General features: G+C 40.9%; 1 protein-coding gene across 2 annotated transcripts; it reads left to right on the top strand.

Annotated features, from left to right (window-relative positions):
* Nucleotides 1–14,993: 14,993 nt before the first annotated feature.
* LOC308361887 (uncharacterized protein) lies at nt 14,994–17,963 on the top strand. Of its 2 annotated transcripts, none has more exons than XM_080834364.1 (4): nt 14,994–15,163; nt 15,264–15,342; nt 15,787–16,077; nt 16,640–17,963. In XM_080834364.1, exons 1-4 carry the CDS (start codon nt 14,996–14,998, stop codon nt 17,350–17,352), a joined length of 1,251 nt encoding a protein of 416 aa, XP_080690490.1. In that variant the 5' UTR covers nt 14,994–14,995; the 3' UTR covers nt 17,353–17,963. The 2 variants fall into 2 exon arrangements, with proteins under 2 accessions (XP_080690490.1, XP_080690489.1); XM_080834363.1 differs by having other exon boundaries at nt 15,787–16,230.
* The last annotated feature ends 787 nt before the right edge of the window (nt 17,964–18,750 follow it).

The following is an 18,750-nucleotide window of genomic DNA, read 5'->3' as shown; positions in this document are numbered from 1 at the left end:
GGGGAGTATATGCATTAAAATATTGAAGATTAACCTAAATAAGAACTGTTTCTTTGTTGCATTGTGTAGTATAACCCATAGACATAGTCAAGTCAAGTGTACTTTATTGTCAAAAATCTATGTAACAGATATTATCTATGTCTATGGTATAACCCAATCCAGTCTGTAGATGGCCTAATGCTGAGAAGGGATGCGTACCAGTACGCCGGACGCGTTCTGGACGTGTAAAACGTTTTCGGTTCAGGTCCAAAAAAAACGAAACCCCAGTGATTCGGTACTGGACTTGTAAAAAATCTAGCACTCACATCCTTTTCGTTCAAGACCCAAAGTCCCGCAAGTTGTCGCAACTGCTCGCGATATTAGGATGAAGTCAATGGAAGCTAGCGATGCGAAGGTCTTCTGTGTTTTCTCGGCGGCAGACAGGGTCGTGTTTGTTTGATCTCGCCAGTTTACGAAATGCCGCGGCGTACTAGCAGCAGGGTATGGGACCATGTAACTAAACTCCCTCAGAACCTGGCAAAGTGTCAACTTTGTGAGAGCGTTATCCACACTGCTGGAGGTACGTCTAACATTGCAAGACATTTGCGACGACATCATCAGATAGGAACGACGCAGCATCCGACCTCAGAAATTTTGACAGCTATGTTGGGTAGCGTTGGTGAGGGAAACAACAACGATCGATCAGGGTGAGTTTTATGAACTTTTGTCGTACGCTTAATCATACGTTTGTAAGATTTTCATAATGATAGCTATTGTTCTGTAAGTTGTAATTTCTGTTAAACAAGTTGTAACTTCGGTTAAAAAACAGTGAATAAACTAGACAAGTTGAGTTTATTTCAATCTGCAGTTAAGCCTTGGTTTTGATAGAAGTCCTTGAGTCTTAAACTGAATTTATCCAAGTTGATCGTATTATGCTGTTATAGCATTATTCAAATATACCATGGGTTCAGGTCCGGACTTATTATTAACCTAAACCTCTGGATTTGAATCCGGACCTGAACATGAACGTGGGTTTAGGTATGCATCCCTGGTGTGTATATTAGAGCTGCAACGATTAGTAGTCATGGATTTTTATTGTCGACGCATCATATTTTATAAAAAGATTCAGAGCTACCGGTAATTTTCAATCGGCATTGCGATACACTTGGAAGTGCTGGGGGCAGTATCACTTCCATTGTCTAGATGCACCAAGGCATAGAAGAAGAATATTTTTGAACAAACAAAAAAAGCGAAAACGAAACTTTCAAAACTAAGTCTGAGAGTATTTCACCATTAGTGATTCTCCGATTGATCGGCAGATATTGGTAAAAAATAGCTTGTTCTGCAAACCCCAAAAGCGCCGATCAAAGTAGCCGATCACGTGACATAAAATAATCGCGCGAGTTTTCCACATGGTTGCGCGGCAAGCGGGCACTGACTGACTCAGCAGCAGAGTGGCGCTTGGCAGTGGCAAGCAACATGAGTTCTCCTGTATGGAAGTTTTTCAAAGTGTCTGACAAAGACGTCAAATTTGCCATTTGCAATTTATGTCGTTCTGAAATCCCTCGAGGTGGAAGCCCCTGACGGCATTTTAACACCACAAACATGATGAAGCATCTTAAAACACGTCATACAACTCAATATGCGGATTATGTCAAAGTTCCAATGATAAAGTAAGAACTAAGAACTGTATTTATTTTCCACACACACACGCGCAAGACATGAATTTGTAGGATGAATATAAGATCTTTGAAATGATTGTGGCCGAGATTAATGTGATTAAATATTTTAACGCAGTTCACGCAAGTTGTTTTACTTCCGATTTGCATTGACCCCTCCTCGATACCTACATACCTGCGGTAACACACACACGAAATCTGTGCGAACACACACACACACACACACACACACACACACACACACACACACAAACACAGCTCACATTTGAGTAATGCGTTCAGTGCTCACGTATCCACCTATCCATTTGACCTCGTCATAAGAAAACAATATGGATCAACACATTTTATTCCATTACTTTAGCATACACTAGTAATGAGTAAGTTAGAGGCACGTTTTATCTAGAAACCTTGGTCTTAATAATAGGAAAACAATAATAATTATTATAACAAGAACTATTATTAACCACAAATATTTACATTTTTGTTCACGGTAACATACTCAGGCAATCTCACAGACACAGAGCAACCTTCAAACATTTTTGTGGTTTCCACTATCGTGCCAGTCCTTGAAACAACTTTGTGCAGTAGGCAGGAGTTTTTACTCTCTTGCCTGACTGTTTGCACAGTATACATGCCCTTCTACTGCTAGACGCATCCGTTGAGTAGAATGCAACCTTGCACTGTGCCGGCGGTGCTACTGACGGTGCTGTCACTAGTTCCTCTTGGCAGGGCATCTTTGAAATGTCTGCCAGTTGAAGCTGCAGCATTTCCCTACATTTTTTCTGTGTCAAGTGGTCTTTTCGGTGAGGCTGGACCATCTCTTTGTGCAGAATAAAGCTGTTGTTGATGGCAATGTAGATAAAGTGATAAAAAAAGGTCTTGTACCATTTTCTTGTCTTGTGGAGGACTTCAGAAAGGTGTACTCCTCCCATGTGCTGGTTGTAGTCTTTGATCGCAGCAGGAATTGGAACAGGGATAGAAGTCCAAACTCCTTTGCTGTTTTTGATCCTTCTGTTGGTTTTGTCACCTGCGTAGGCCTTATGAATTGTCGTGCACATGTTCACCTCTCTGGTGTCTTTCCATTTCACAAAGAGCAACTTGTCGTGCCTGCACCAGCGAATGGTACCTCTGTCTGCGTTTTTGGGGAGGTCGTTCACTTTTGTTTTGGGAAAGTCTTGTTGGTTTGGACGAATGGTACCACAAGCAACTGTCTTTTCCTGTAGTAAGTTCAAAAAAAGCCTTGGGGTGGTATAAAAGTTGTCTGTGTAAACCTTATATCCTCTGCCCAATAAAGAAAACTCTAACAGGGCCATGACAGTCATAACCAAGCCCCTTGCCAGACGCCATGGTATGTTTTCCCTCGTAAACAAAGAAATTCCACGTATAGCCATTTTTTTAAGTAGACTATGCCAAGGGTATTATTTAGAAATTCCAGGAATTAATACCCACGCGCAGTAGAGATGCGCGGTTGGCGGTTGCACCCGCGGACTCCGCGGTTAAACCGCGGATCGGGCGGGTGACGTGACAAAAAATAATATTTTAATTAAATATTTATATCACCCAATATATGGTAAAATGATTCCTGCTGAAAATGATGAGCACGAAATGTGCAATGAGGAGGCCATGACTACAGGGACAGGTAGAGAGATTAACCAAATAAAATAAACAATATGAATTAAAGTTATTTAATGTAAGAAAGAGCAGTATATGACTGTGCTTGATGAAAGAAAAGAATGCCAGGGGAGATTTTAGATGATGAACCAGTTGTCTCATCTGATGTTGCTTTTGAAGTGAATGTCCATAATGTTATTCTGGACACTGTGGCAGGTAGCATGGATAGGAGGTTTTCAGCAAATGCAAAACTTCAGCCTCAGATTAAGCTTGTCTTGACCCTAAACACATTCCTGAAATAAAGATAGATGGGCTCCCTAACTCAGCACTCCAGGAAATCAGCAAATGTCTGCTTACGTTTGATTACAGAGCTACTGTTAGCACATTACAAACTGGGCTGTCTAGCCTGGCATACCAGTGGGAGAGACTGAAAAAGTCCTCTCTTGAAGGTTGTACTGTCAGGGCATGTAGGCTAGTGAGATGGCACAGGAAGGACAGGAGGATTGTGGCGGACTATATGGAAGAACCAGAGATGGAGCTTGAAAGCAGGACCTGTTCCTCCTGCAAAAACTGTGCCATTTGTGCCCATTTAATACTCTCCCTGTACAACCTCCTCACAGATGCTTATCATGTCATTAGGTAAGCATATAAGTTTGGGTTGACTTTGTCCATAACACAGGTTGCATGTGAGAGAAGCTTTCCAAACCCTAACATTTGTGAAGAATAGGTTTCGAAGCTCATTGAGTCAGGAGAACTTGGAGGATTTCATGTTAATGTGCACAGAAAAGTAAATCCTCATGTCTAGAAGACACAGTTATAGATAAAGTGGCTGAAACCAGTGCAATGCTTAGGCAGTTACTGATGCTGTAGATGCTGTTGGTGCTATTCCCAATGTAACTGTTTACTGTACTGTGAGTTGAACTGTAAACATTAGATCAATATCCTCGTTGTTGAAGAGTGGGATAGGTTTCAAATGCTTTATTTATTTCTGCTTTTGTTAATTATCAACCTATCCTTGTGGAATAGCGGAATATTTTTTGTTGACTTCTCAGTTTAAGTGGATTATTATTTAACCTTTACATTATTTGTTGAACCATGGTATTGATAAAAAAAAAAAATCAGAATAGTAAGAGCTGAACTGTTGCTTCATTTATCCAATTTCCGCTACCATGGAAAAAGTGGGCCGGTCATGGGCCTGAAATTCCCGGGCTGAAAAGTGGCCCCACTCCGGCCCTGTAGATAGCCTACTCTAAACGTAGGTGGGGAAATACAAATCAAACCAGAACAAAAAGCTTGAAATGTCTTTTTTAAACACAAATAACCTATTGGTGTAGTTCAGCTGAAAAAAAGGAATTTGTTTCTCATAAAAAATTCTCGGATATTAAATTGCACCATTTTTTTTCTCTCTGTGTCTTTCAGCATTAACATTTTTGTCTTTTTACACGTGAATTACATATGATGCAGACAGATACACCAGCAGTCATGGGTGCATATAAATATTGTATGTGCTGTTTGTGTATGTATTGTATATACCAGGGTACCCGCGAGGTCTTAAAAACTTGAAAAAGTCTTAAATTTAGTATTCATAATTTAAGGCCTTGAAAAGGTATTATATTTTGTCAACCGGTCTTAAATTTCGTCAACAGGTCTTAAATTTCCTTCATCAAGTCCACATTTGTTTATTGTTCGTTGTGACAACGAATCTTAGTACACCCAAACGTCGCATCCAACAATACGCAACCTGTATATGACTCTGAACTGGCTGAGATGCTGACACGATATAAAGGATAAAACTAGCTAACGTTAGCTATTCACTCGCTGCGCTAGCTAGCTAGACAGTTAACTAGGACACTGCCCTGTCAGGGACAGGGTAATGCTAGTTAATAAGCTTCTGCTATCACAGGCAACAGTGGAGCGGGGCTTTTGGGTGATTAAAGAAATTGAAACGTCTAACATTTTTTTTAGTTGAAATTGGACAACCTTAAATTAATATATGAGATTGAACAACATAAACCCCTATACAGATAAAATAAGTTAACAAGGATAGCAAAACCGATTGATAACGGCAGAAAGGCGTGCAGGACAGGACGTCAGATCACAGTGACACAGGTAGTTTTCCCCCCATTATATGTGAAGGCTGAGATATTCTTAACACTTTATTCAGTCTTACTGGTGGTCCTTTTGTAATACCAACAGGTGCACTTCGTTGTTGCCTATGTACTGTTCTCACTACGTGTTTAGCATTACATCGCATAACTATGTTTCTTGATAACAGCTGTTGCCATTTCCACGAGAGGAGCATTTGAATGATGTCAAAGTAAAAGTCCAATACTAAACGGTGTTTGTTTCCATAACAACAATACAAGTAATATACATTTAACAGCCTATTTTGCTACATTTTTGCTACCTCTTTTATTTGGCATGTTGGTGAGGTTATTATTTTAGAGGACCATTTCTCAATGGTTTTGTTATTTAATGAATGTTTGTTTATTAATAACTTATTTTTAACAAATAACTCAATTATAATTACAAAGAGGGAAATTCGCATCTCTATCACAACTTCCACTTGCTCCCGCAATTTAATTGCAACAAACACCTCAAAAACACAGCAACTTTTATGGAAAAGCTCCCGCTATAATAAGTTGGCTGAACTCATCATACTGGATGAACAGATTGCTGCCAAAGGCTGTAGGATCTGTTGTATTACAACCGCACACAGGTTCACCAACAGACGTATCCAGACACGCAATGCACACACACACACACATCATGTACACAAACACACACTCACACTCACACGTCCACCCCTCACAGTTATTGTTTTAAATGGTTCTGTCTTATGATTACATTTTTTAATTTTATTCGTATGCATATCAGGAAAGGTGCGATGTTGGTCTTAAATTTCATCTAAAGTGGTCTTGAAAAGGTCTTAAAAAGTCTTAAATTTGAGATGAAAAATCCTGGGGGTACCCTGATATACACATGTATTTGGAATAGGTAACACTATAATGGCACTCTGTAACTTTTTGCAGTAACTTGCTTAAAGATGTCAACTGGTCCTTTAATTAATACAGTGTAGGTGATTCAGATCTCAATATCTACAGTGTAGATATTGAGATCTGAATCACCTTGGTTGGTACCTGGGTATAAAAACCCCAGTCGGGTCACATTGAGGCCTGAATAGAGCCTAACAAAGAAAGCTCAGCAGAGGATGAACTTCCTACGGCTGCTGAAGATGTTCAACCTACCAAAGGCCATGATGGTGCACTTTTACACTGCCATTGTTGAGTCCATTTTAGCCTGCTCCATCACCATTTGTTATGCTGCCTCCATTGCAATAGATTGTGTCCTATTGAGAGGGTGATTGGCTGCAATTAAAACTAAATGTAATAGACCTAATACACTAAATGTTGTGTAGGCCTACATAATAACATCATTTCATGGTTATCTGCAAGATGAGTCTGCTAAAATGACAAATTTCACAGATGCAATATGCAGTGTATTTATCTAGAATTGTTAGCAGCACAACTGACACGTACCGTTCAAAATGTTGAAAAATTTGTCAGACCGGAATTTCAAACGTCTTTAAAGCGGACCTTTATTTTGATACTGCCGCCCATTGTCGCGTACTGCCGCAAGCTCGACGGAACTCGAGCGCAGCCCAAACAGGTTCTTCTACTGCTGTCCTTGTAATGGCACTTACCCCTAAAAGCATCGTAAACATAGTTTTCATCATAAACATGCCTGCCAATATTATTTATGAAATAATTCAACGTATGCTGTAACCTTATTGGTGTCCTGTCCTGTCTCACAGAGATTTGTAGTTTTTTCAGATGCCCAAGTCATCAACCTGTCCTGTTTCATCCAAATAAATGAATCAGTTTTTGTCAATCTCACACAATAACCCTTGGAAGTTTGTAACCTTGAAAACCTAACTCGGCTAGCATGTAGGCCTAATAGACACTGCCCAATGTCACCAACAATAGGCCTACTACACATTCAAACGCTTAAAAAAAATATGGGGTGGAAAAGAGAGCAGTAGGCTATTCCAGCAAAAATGTAATTGGCCGTTCTTTTTTTTAATTATTATTTCGTTATGTTAGCGTTCATCTCCGATATAACAATACATAAAACTAGTACATTTTGTGTAAAACCTTGTGATATTACTCTACCTTGTCAGTCTGCATGCTTCTTTGGCCTCTGCCAATTCCATATCCTTCAGCTTGTCAACGAATACACATGTTCACTATCCTTTAGGGAGTTTAAACGCGTGTTTTGTTTTCAGTTACAGTCCAAGTTCATTAGAAAAAATACCAATTCTGGCGGAATGGGGCTTTAAATACCTTCACTCTTATGCAATGTAGTGCCATAAAATTCAGTTCAACCACCTGAAGTCTCCTATTGGTTGTAATACAATATTTAGTTCAGGGGAAATGTGCTTAAGCCTAATTTGGGGATATTTTTATTTAGAAAAATATTCAATAACTTCACTTGTATTCAGTGGCGTTTCACCAAAATGTTTGCTCATATCAACGGTCGCCTGTTGGTTATACAACGCAAAGATTGGGGGGAAATGAGCATAATTTAGGGGAAATGTTTCTGGAGAAATATTAAATACCTTCACTCTTATGCAGTACCATCAAATGAATGGAGTATCTTGTTTGTTACAACACTAGTTTGGGGAAAATGTGCTTTTGCAAAGGGCCACACTGCCAGCTCCACAATTTACAATGCTCCAACCACTGTTCCAGTTCCAAAGAGAGCAAATTAAACTCTGAGCAATGGGAAAGATCTTCAGAAGAGCAAAGATGAGAATAGCAGCAGTTAAAATAACCCAATAGCCTCAACCGACCGTTTGGATGGAAACATAATTTTGTTGTCAAGACATTTAGATACAAAATGACATAGGTCCAGTTACACCAGTTTGACCAAATCGCATGATACTTTATACAGATTTATCTTGGAATCTTCACCACAAGAACAATTAGAAAACACCTATCAAAAGTGATTGTATATCCTTTCACTTATTGGTATTAAAATACATGGATGTTCACAAATGGTTCCAAAAATTATTTACTTTACTGTACTTAACTGATACTACACTGTATAAGAGTGAAAGTATTGAATACCTACCTCCCCCTCCTTAACAAAAGTGTTTTTGTATAACTAGCTGGAGACTGCTGGTCAACGTAGATTCTTCCACCCATCGTTGACCGACAGAGACATTGATGTGTGAAAGTTTTTGTTGATGCACAGGCTACTATTTTTCTTTTTGGTGTTCCCCTCTGTAAACGTTCCCTGATAGTTTGAATATGAAAGTGAATTGAGAGTTAGAATGGTAACATCTAGGGCTGTAAGTGACTTACAGTAAGTCGAATAATTCAATTACAAAATGCATCCGAGGCTTCGTTTAATTCATATCACCAAAGTCCCTTTATTTAAAAGTCTCTGCTATCACTCGCGTTATGTGGCCTGCTCAGCTCCGTTAGCATTGTTTCTCACGGAATGTTATTATTGACACACGCACATTCAAATATGAATGGTGGCGCAATGGCGGACAATCAAGAGGCCGGCCGTAAAAGGCAGAAAATGTCCAAAGTTTGGGAACATTTCCGATTAAGAAAAGAGGACAGCGTCGTGCAGTGTATATACTGCCTAACGGAGCTGGCGTACCATAACAGCACCTCATCAATGCTCCAACATCTCATCAGAAAACATCCGCACCTTAACAATTCACCAAGCGGAGCCTCTACAAGGTAACGTAAAAGTTGACTCTGGGTTCCGTTGACGACGTCACTTCCGAAAAGCCTGCCGCCATATGGGTGCCACTTCTGAAGTCAAAAAGTGTCTGTATTGTAAGCATTTTCCTGCCAAAAGGAGCTTAGATATAAAACCGTTCAGAAACCTCAGTTTTCCTTTTGGCTCAACCATTACAAAGAGCTTTAAAGACCTGTTGTCTCGCGTTAGCATCAGGAGAAAGTTGATGTGGGTGACATTTGTCAGTGCACTACTTGACCCAATCAAATCACTTCTATGATATTATTGAATCTATATAAGTGTTAATTTGATCTTAATTTATTGTATGGCATTCATTATAAAATATATGAGGGGAGTATGCATTAAAATAATGAAGATTAACCTAAATAAGAACAGTTTCTTTATTGCATTGTGTAGTACAACCCATAGACATAGATATTATATCTATGTCTATGGTATAACCCACTCGTGTTATCATCCATTATACTTGTCCATTCTGTAGATGGCCTAATGCTGAGAAGGGATGCCTACCGGGTACGCCGGACTGGTTCTGGACGTGTAAAACGTCTTCGGTTCAGGTCCAAAAAAAACGAAACCCCAGTGATCCGGTACTGGACTTGTAAAAAATCTAGCACTCACATCCTTTTCGTTCAAGACCCAAAGTTCCGAGTTGTCGCAACTGCTCGCGATATTTGGATGAAGTCAATGGAAGCTACCGATGCGAAGGTCTTCTGTGTTTTCTCGGTGCAAACAGGGTCGTGTTTGTTTGATCTCGCCAGTCTACGAAATGCCGCGGCGTACTAGCAGCAGGGTATGGGACCATGTAACTAAACTCCCTCAGAACCTGGCAAAGTGTCAACTTTGTGAGAGCGTTATCCACACTGCTGGAGGTACGTCTAACATTGCAAGACATTTGCGACGACATCATCAGATAGGAACGACGCCGCATCCGGCCTCAGCAATTTTGACAGCTATGTTGGGTAGCGTTGATGAGGGAAACAACAACGATCGATCAGGGTGAGTTTTATGAACTTTTGTCGTACGCTTAATCATACGTTTGTAGGATTTTCATATTGATAGCTATTGATATGAAAGATATTGTTCTGTAAGTTGTTACTTCTGTTAAACAAGTTGTAACTTCGGTTAAACAGTGAATAAACCAGACAAGTTGAGTTTATTTCAATCTGCAGTTAAGCCTTGTCTTTGATAGAACTCCTTGAGTCTTAAACTGAATTTATCCAAGTTGATCGTATTATGCTGTTATAACATTATTCAAATATAGCTACCATGGGTTCAGGTCCGGACTTATTATTAACCTAAACCTCTGGATTTGAATCCGGACCTGAACATGAACGTGGGTTTAGGTATGTATCCCTGGTGTGTATATTAGAGCTGCAACGATTAGTCGACATGGATTTTTATTGTCGACGCATCATATTTTATAAAAAGATTCAGAGCTACCGGTAATTTTCAATCAGCATTGCGATACACTTAGAAATGCTGGGGGCAGTATCGCTTCCATTGTCTAGATGCACCAAGGCATCTAGAGTGGGAGAGCCGAAAAAAAGCGAAAACAAAACTAAGTCTGGGAGTATTTCACCATTAGTGATGCTCCGATTGATCGGCAGGTATTGGTAAAAAAAATTGCTTGTTCTGCGAACCCCAAAAGCGCCGAGCAAAGTAGCCGATCACGTGACGTAAAATAATCGCGCGAGTTTTCCCACATGCTTGCGCGGCAAGCGGGCAGTGACTCAGCACTCAGCAGAGCGGCGCTTGGCAGTGGCAAGCAACATGAGTTCTCCTGTATGGAAGTTTTTCAAAGTGTCTGACAAAGATGTCAAATTTGCCATTTGCAATTTATGTCGTTCTGAAATCCCTCGAGGTGGAAGCCTTCGACGGCATTTTAACACCACAAACATGATAAGGCATCTTAAAACACGCCATACAACTCAATATGCGGATTATGTCAAAGTTCCAATGATAAAGTAAGAACTGTATTTATTTTCCACACACACACGCGCAAGACATGAATTCGTAGGATGACTATAAGATCTATGAAATTATTGTGGCTGGGATTAATGTGATAAGATATTTTAACGCAGTTAACGCAACTTGTTTTACTTCCGATTTGCATTGACCCCTCCTCGATACCGCCGCGTGCCTGCAGTCATTTAAACAGGAGAGACCGAGACGTTAGGGGAAGATGGGGAGAGCTAAGGGATTGTTGGGCGGGAAGTTTCTATTTAAGAGGCAAAATGACGGAACACTCGACAAATCTAAGGCTATATGTAGCATTTGTCAAGCCGAATTTACCTATCACAGAAGCAGCACGTCCTTAATTTATCACCTTAATGCAAAGCACCCGACGGAATGGAGTCCTAGGTAAGATGGTCGCCAACCCACACTCCACGACACCGAAGGGAAATAACTAGACCAGTCCATGAAAAAGTTACAGACGCTGTAGAAGTTTGGGTTGCAGGTCGCTGTCGGCCCATCAACATAGTTGAAGACGGTGGGCTGACCGAGGTGTTCCGAATTTCTTCGGGGGACAGTTCTTACAATTTACCGTCGAAGGCACCATTGTGTCTCGCATAGGCTACATTCCTTGTATGGCGGCGAGAGAGCACGACAAAAATACTATTACACAACAGTGTCTAAAATACACGCTGTCTGAAGTGATTACTCGTTAATTGATAAGATTTGTTCTTTAGAAGAAAAACAAACTTTAAATGGCGATTCATCTAGATTAATGAATTTCAGAATGTGAGATCCGTTTCCGACACAAACATGTCAGCGCTTAAGCCAGGGATGCAAACACATGTATGGTCAAAAAAGAGAGAGGTAATTGAAGCCCTCGCCCCGCGGCAAATATCCATTTAATTACATTGCCACCGACCCCCGACATCCCCTGCCGCTTTCTTTAGGTACATAAAGTAGAATGAAATTCTGAAAATCAACATACACCAACACTAATTTGGAATGTTCAATTTCATTTTTTATTCCGAAACACAAACTCTTATTGAAATTGTTTCAATGAAATTGCGGGAGCAAGTGGGAGTTGTGATAGAGTTGCGAATTTACCTCTTTGTAATACTAATTGAGTTATTTGTTGAAAAATAAGTTATTAATAAACAAACATTCATTAAAGATATATACAGTAGCCTACCATTGAGAAATGGTCCTCTGTAACTTCACCAACATGCAAAAAAAAGATTACCCGGACTACAAAAATGTAAGCAAAAATAGGCTGTTCTGTCCTCTGCTTATTCAGGTCAGCAAATGTATATTTAATTTAAATGTATTATTCCTGTTACCCAGCAAAACTAGGGGGGTCTGGGGGCATTTTCCCCCTTAAGATTTTTTTGAAAATATCCTTTTAAATAGTGTCCTCTTGTGGGTTTTAGAAGAGACATTTATAACAATAAACATATTGAAGACATCTGCTGAGATAGGTGCTAATTATACACTAGCATGGTAGGGATTTGTAGCTCAAGTGAGTAGGTTAACATTTTAGGCTAGAGTTCACTAGCTAGTTATAGCTGGTGGAGCTACTGAATAGGGTAATATACCCACAGGATCAATGAACCACAAGATAAAATAGAGCCACAACATCTACCATTCACTGGTGATGTTTCAAACATTTCGTTTCTTTTGCTATTTTAAACTTATGTGCTATACCAGGGGTCGGGAACCTTTTTTGCCTGAAGAGCCACTTTTACCATTTTTAATTTTTATTTTATTTTAGAAGAGCCACAAAAAGACGGTTACAAGAAAAAGTTTGGATATTTAACTAACTGTTACTTTTATTCAACACAGTTGTTTTTAAAACATTTTCTACTTGTTTTAAAAGTTATGGTACTAGTAACTTGAAATGTAAATGGCAATGGGAAATTACAGAAGTTAACAACGTTACAATGTAACAACGACATGAAATTAACAACGTTAACTACACAACACTCGAAATTGAAAATTAGGCCTACCCAGAGATTAATGCGACCTCGGGTGCTGCAAAGACTTGCTGATGGGCTTGTAGTCTGGCTCATATTCAGTGAGGTGAAGCTTCATGCAAGCATTGAGGCTTTCATCATTTAAACGCTAGCGCAGGTTCGTCTTTTTATTTTTCATATGTGAGAAAGATTTAAAGATAGATTTCTCACATGCATAAGTGGAACCGAACATGGTTAACACAGTAATACTAACACGTTGCAATGTGCGATATGTAATGGGCAGTTCATTCCAAGTTTTTAGAATCAGTTCGTCTTCGGATGGAAGCTTTCCCATGTTAGTCCACTTGTGTTCGCTTGCAAGCTGTGCTCGCTGACGTGCGATTCCTTCCAGCTGATCGTTTAGTGTTTTGAACTTGCCCACCTATGTCAGATGAGGTCAGTTTGGCACCCTCCATTTCGAAATTGCCGATAGAAACACCAGGGATGCACGATAGGTTTTTTCCCTTTATGACATTTTTCTCTAGCCTTTCAACTTCAACATTGAAAGTTTTCTTGTTGACGAAACTGTACGGAAATCTGTGATTTTGTTTGATATTGGCATGGCAACCTGCCGCGAATGTAACAATATTGTGCAGGCTATGGTTACGTTACGAGAGTTAAGTGAGGTGGAAAGTTAAATTAAATCACTCAGATGGACCTACGTATTTGGCACAAAGCCTTGTTATTTTAATATAAGTAGTATTGACTGTGCTTTTAGCCTCGGCTGATCCCTTGATTACACGTTTTTTCCCCGTATTTTTCTCCAACCCATTTCGTCCGAGAGCCCCGGCCGTCAGCAAAAGAGCCAGTGGTGGCTCGCGAGCCACAGGTTCCCGACCCATGTGCTATACCTTTATATCCAGCAGCTGATTATGGCAGCTTTCACCAGCTTGGGTCGGACAGTTGCTCCAAGTCTATTTACTAGATGTTATCACTGTCTGTCTGCGTGTCGCAAGGCTCACTCACTCAATACCAAACAGAGCCGTGCCCTTGCCACAACAGTCTCATACAGGTGGGAGTCTTGTGCTACTCGAGACTATTTTATTTCTAACTCTAAAAAATTGAACAAAATAAGTTCACTTAATCGGTTGCAAGGTGTGAATTTGACGATCTCAAAATAAAGCAAGAAAATTATAAGACTGTGGCATCGTTTGGTCGTTTAATTTGCTAAAAAGAAAAACTTGGATGGCATTGTAAGGGCTTGTTGTTGCTCCTTATATGTTATATATTAAATCATGGGCTTATTTGAACACAGACAGTTTTGATATAAAGACAAGTGACTAGATCTTCTTTCTAACTGATTAGCCTGCTCAGTAGCTCACTTGTCCAGTCTGTTATGCTATTTCCACACGCTACACCACTCCCATTCAAAGCGATGGAAGCATATCGCTCGCTGTCATGGATTTGCAGCGTTATCTTCAAACAGAAAGTAACGTTAAATCTCCATTGCAACATATTTCGAGGATTTGGGAAATAGTCGCTGCTGATTTGCTTAGGTACATGTTTGGTGGAGGCAATCCAGAATTACTGTTGATGAAATAAAAAATAAAAAACTCTTCGGATCTGCACGATCCACACAAGTCACCCAAACTGACGTGAAAAAAGCGTGAGGCGCCAAAAAGCGCGCTGTTTGCATCCCTTTAAAGCACTTTGACGTCACATGGTACCAATCAATATGAACACTTGTTAGAACGTACAGTATTTGTAATTAGTCGATTGTGATGACTAGGCCTGCTGTTAAGTAGCAAGTGAGCAAATGCAATAAGATCTCATGTAATTTACTCCTCATCTCTCTCTCCCTCCCTTGCGGACACACTATGAAGACCCCAAGACCACGAAGACCCCATCCATTCAGAGCTTGTGGCTGGGACCACCATATTCAGGACAAAGATTCTGTCTCTCATGGAGGCTTTTATGGTGAAGACGACATCAGAAATAGTCTCAATATTTGACGAAATTTATAGGGGAGCAGAAACTCAGTTAATGCATAAGAGAAAGGAAGTTGAAGCCCTCACAGAGAGACTGAAGGCGAGCGAGCGATTGTGTGCTCTGAATGTGTGTCACAACCTGCCAGACCTCAAAGTGGAGAGAGGACAGGAGCTTTTGGAAAGTGTCCTGTCCTATGGACAAGCCGTACCAGAAATGACAGAGGTTAGTATATAAGACCATAGACCGGTAGTAGACCGGCTTTACTGCCATCATTAGGTGTGCATGTTAATAGAACTTTGATTTGTTGAATTAAACTTCTTAGACTGTGGAGTTTCCCCTGGAGCTTGTGGTGCTGAACGCAGACGAACCAATAAAGTCAGAACCCGTTGTGCTGCCATGTGGTAAGGACTGTGTCTACACTACACACGTAACCATTCTTGATTATCTGTCATTTGTCAGTCAATTCAGTGAAATATTACACCTTTGCTTGTGTATGTTGTGTGAGTCTTTGTCATGAAAGAGATTCTGATTTCCAGCATGAAGCTTAGTCTCGGTTACCAGTACCTGACAGTATCAAACAGTTTCTAACCCTACTCCAAGGAGGGTGAACTCATCTTTTTTTGTGTGACCTTTTGTGAATTACCCTGAATTCAACTGTCGCTTTTCAGTCCAAATTGGAACCAGATTCAACTTTCTTATCTCAAGCCTGTAAACTGGAAGACTGTATATATGGACACATTTCAGAGTTCAGGCGTAGGTAGTCGTCCTTCCGTTAACTGAAGTTTCTGTCACCTTTCCTTTACTCTCTTTTCTTCCTTTCAAATGCTTTTGGTGTGGATCATCAGGGTACCAACTGGAGTCAAGCAGTGCGACTGACCATCAGCAGGAGCCCCTGAGCAGAGCTGATGAGGAGCTGCTGGGGTCTCCAGTCGAGGGGGCAGAGGGAGCTGAGAGCGCGGCCCCTGCTGTAGGGCAGCCACACCAAATGAAGCAGGAAACAACACGCTCTGCTGCCACAGCAGGACATGGATCCAGTGTGGCTGCACAGGACTCTGGCAGCGTGAGGCAGAATCTGGTACGCAATGGTGCTCCAGAGGCAGCCCCCCCTGCTGCTCGACGCCGTGGTCGGCCTGCTGGTAGGAAGAACTTCATCTCCTCTTTATCACCGCACACAAGTTCTTCCCAGGCCCTTCACACTGAAGATGATGTAAATGCAATGGTGCCCACTAAAAAACATAACATAAAAGTGCGGCTTACAGACTTTCGTACTTGGCAGGAGTTCAAAAAGCGTAAGTACCTGATTGGTAGCACTTGTTCTAAGGAGTTCCTCTAAGAAGAAGTAGAATGTTTTGAAATTAGTTCTTTGAGTTTTCCTCTCTAAAATGGGTGTCGTTTAGGGAGTGAAAAATATCATCATATTGACCCATTTGTTTTTCTCATCAATGGGATTTGAATGATCAGCCTGCCACATTTGAAAGTGCTTAGATATTGAATAAAGTATATATGTGTTTAATCAAGGAAATTATTAAAGAAATTTGGTTTTGTGAATTTCTGACACATAGCTCCGCACAAATCCTGAAACCCATGGCTTCAAGTTAGGGTGACCGTGGATCTTTAGTCATGTTTCCTCTGTGTTTTTAACACTCTCTCCTCTCTCTCGCTCGCTCTCTCTCTCTCTCTCTCCATGAAAATCACCAGAATGCCTGGGGTCAAGCTCTCCAAATATTTCCGCAGATGACCACTCCTCCGCTGAGCCGGAGCCCCTGAGCAGAGCTGATGAGGAGCTGCTGGGGTCTCCAGTCGGGGAGGCAGAGGGAGCTGAGGGCGCGGCCCCTGCTGTAGGGCAGCCACACCAAATGAAGCAGGAAACAACACGCTCTGCTGCCACAGCAGGACACGGATCCAGCGTGAGGCAGAATCTGGTACTCAACGGTGCTCCAGAGTCTGACCAGGCAGCCCCTCCAGCCGGTCGACGCCGTGGTCGGTCTGCGGGTACGAGCTCAGTATCTCTTTTGGCCCCAGGGACAACCCCTCACCTCAGAAGCCGCTTGGCTGCGGTGAAAACCAACAGCAGACCTCACGAGACTATAGAGGGGCTGGAAAGCTTTCCATGTGTGGATGCACCTGGAACAGAAAGCCTACTGTCCCCGAGAAAAGATTATCCCTTTGTGGTTGTGACTGCAGAGGAGGCTACAGATGATTGTTTGTCTTCTGAATCTGAGACTGAAAATCCTGCTGATATGGATGTGAAATATACTGCTGTAATGAGGGAAACTGAGAACTCTAAAGCCATTGAGAATTCAGGAGATGGGTATCAACGGGGTGAAGAAGACATATCGTTAAAAAGAAGGTCTGCAGTGAAGAGTGAGAAAATTCCAAGAAAAAAAACGAAGAATGATGGATCCAGTTGAAAATTGAAATGAAGGCTTTGGCCAGCAATATATACATTTCTGTATAGTTGAAAATGTGGTTGTCAGTTCGCTCATGTACCAAACGATGAGATGATTTGGATTTGTGCCTGGGTTCTGCATTTGGCATTTCTGTGGGATTATCTGTGGTATTAGTAATTTTTTACTTGAATGGCAGACTTTCATACAACTTCCCTGTTACAGAGTGCAAACATGATGTGAAAAACCTGCAGAAAAGAACTACAGCTGAAAAAAAAAAAAGATTAACTCAACTCATTTTTTTGTTGCACAATGGACCACTAATGGACCCCATCTCATTACATTTTTTTTATTTCTTTGGGGTCAAGAGGACGTGAGAGTGAAATAGTGGCCTTGTTCTTTGTGGTAGGTGCAGTTGTGTGGTGGACCATGCAATATTGTAAATCTCTCCACTTTTGTCCTTATTCCGGTGATCTGACATGATTGGTTCAAATGCAAGAAAAGATATTAGGTCACATGACCCCTGCCTACGGCCAGGGAGTGGTATGGTCTTTAGTCTTTAGGTCTTTAGTTATTTTTGACCACATTGTTGCCTTACCACCTCTGAATCTAATGAATATAATTGAATTACTGCCTCTAAAGGCCTACATTGTTCTACTTTTACTAAGGTTACTAAGGTCCAACTCAGAGAACCGGAGCCTCCTCTTCTTGCCACATGCAGGTGTGGGAGATAAAGAATATGCCTGCACAATTTTGCTACGTTTTTCATTGGAAACTGTCATTTCCACATCAAATTTTGAATCATTTCACATTTGAATCATTGGCATTCAAGTGGCTTATGTGAGAATTCATGTTCTCCTGTAGCATTTGAACTCCTTCCCCCCAGACAGCCTCATTCCTGCTATAAACTCCCCCCTTCTCCTTTTGTCCTTTAGTCTCAGGCCCCATTGTCTCCCCTTCCTGCCATAGCCTTAGGAGCACATCTAGGGTCTCATCACCACTCCCCTGTATTCTCTTCTTACCTGACTGAATGTTATAAATGCCAACACATTCTTACTTAGAGTCAGGTAGGCCATTCTCTGAGCCTCACTCTAAAACTGTCTTTCCACACTGAAATAAACTCCAAAAGCCTGTCTACGTTTCCGGTTCATTCTTCAAACTTGGCGTGCGCATGAGATTCTAACCTTACCCCCATTGAAGAAAGTTAAGGTGACATATCCAAATATTTGTATACACATATCACCCCTCCATACATTGTACATTGTCATGTTGGATCTACTATTTATCTTTATGTTTAACAACATTAATTTATAGTAGTATTCATGAATACTTGGGAAATGCATTTGTTTGTCACTTAGTCAAAAGTGTGGCTTTGTTAAAATGATTCCATAATAATGTTTAACACATCACATATGCTTAAGT

This window comes from Sprattus sprattus, assembly GCF_963457725.1.
Source record: "Sprattus sprattus genome assembly, chromosome: 3".
Taxonomy (NCBI): Eukaryota; Metazoa; Chordata; class Actinopteri; order Clupeiformes; family Clupeidae; genus Sprattus; species Sprattus sprattus.
The sequence above is the reverse complement of the archived record's forward strand: the minus strand, read 5'-3'. Positions and strand labels throughout refer to the sequence as shown.

Bases quoted from the DNA above. Each gene is read 5' to 3' on its own strand.
- LOC308361887 (XM_080834363.1), top strand. From the start codon at position 14,996: ATGCATAAGAGAAAGGAAGTTGAAGCCCTCACAGAGAGACTGAAGGCG. The intron at 15,343-15,786 runs GTAAGGACTGTG...GTGGATCATCAG, and splicing joins ACCCGTTGTGCTGCCATGTG to GGTACCAACTGGAGTCAAGC. The intron at 16,231-16,639 runs GTAAGTACCTGA...GAAAATCACCAG, and splicing joins TTGGCAGGAGTTCAAAAAGC to AATGCCTGGGGTCAAGCTCT.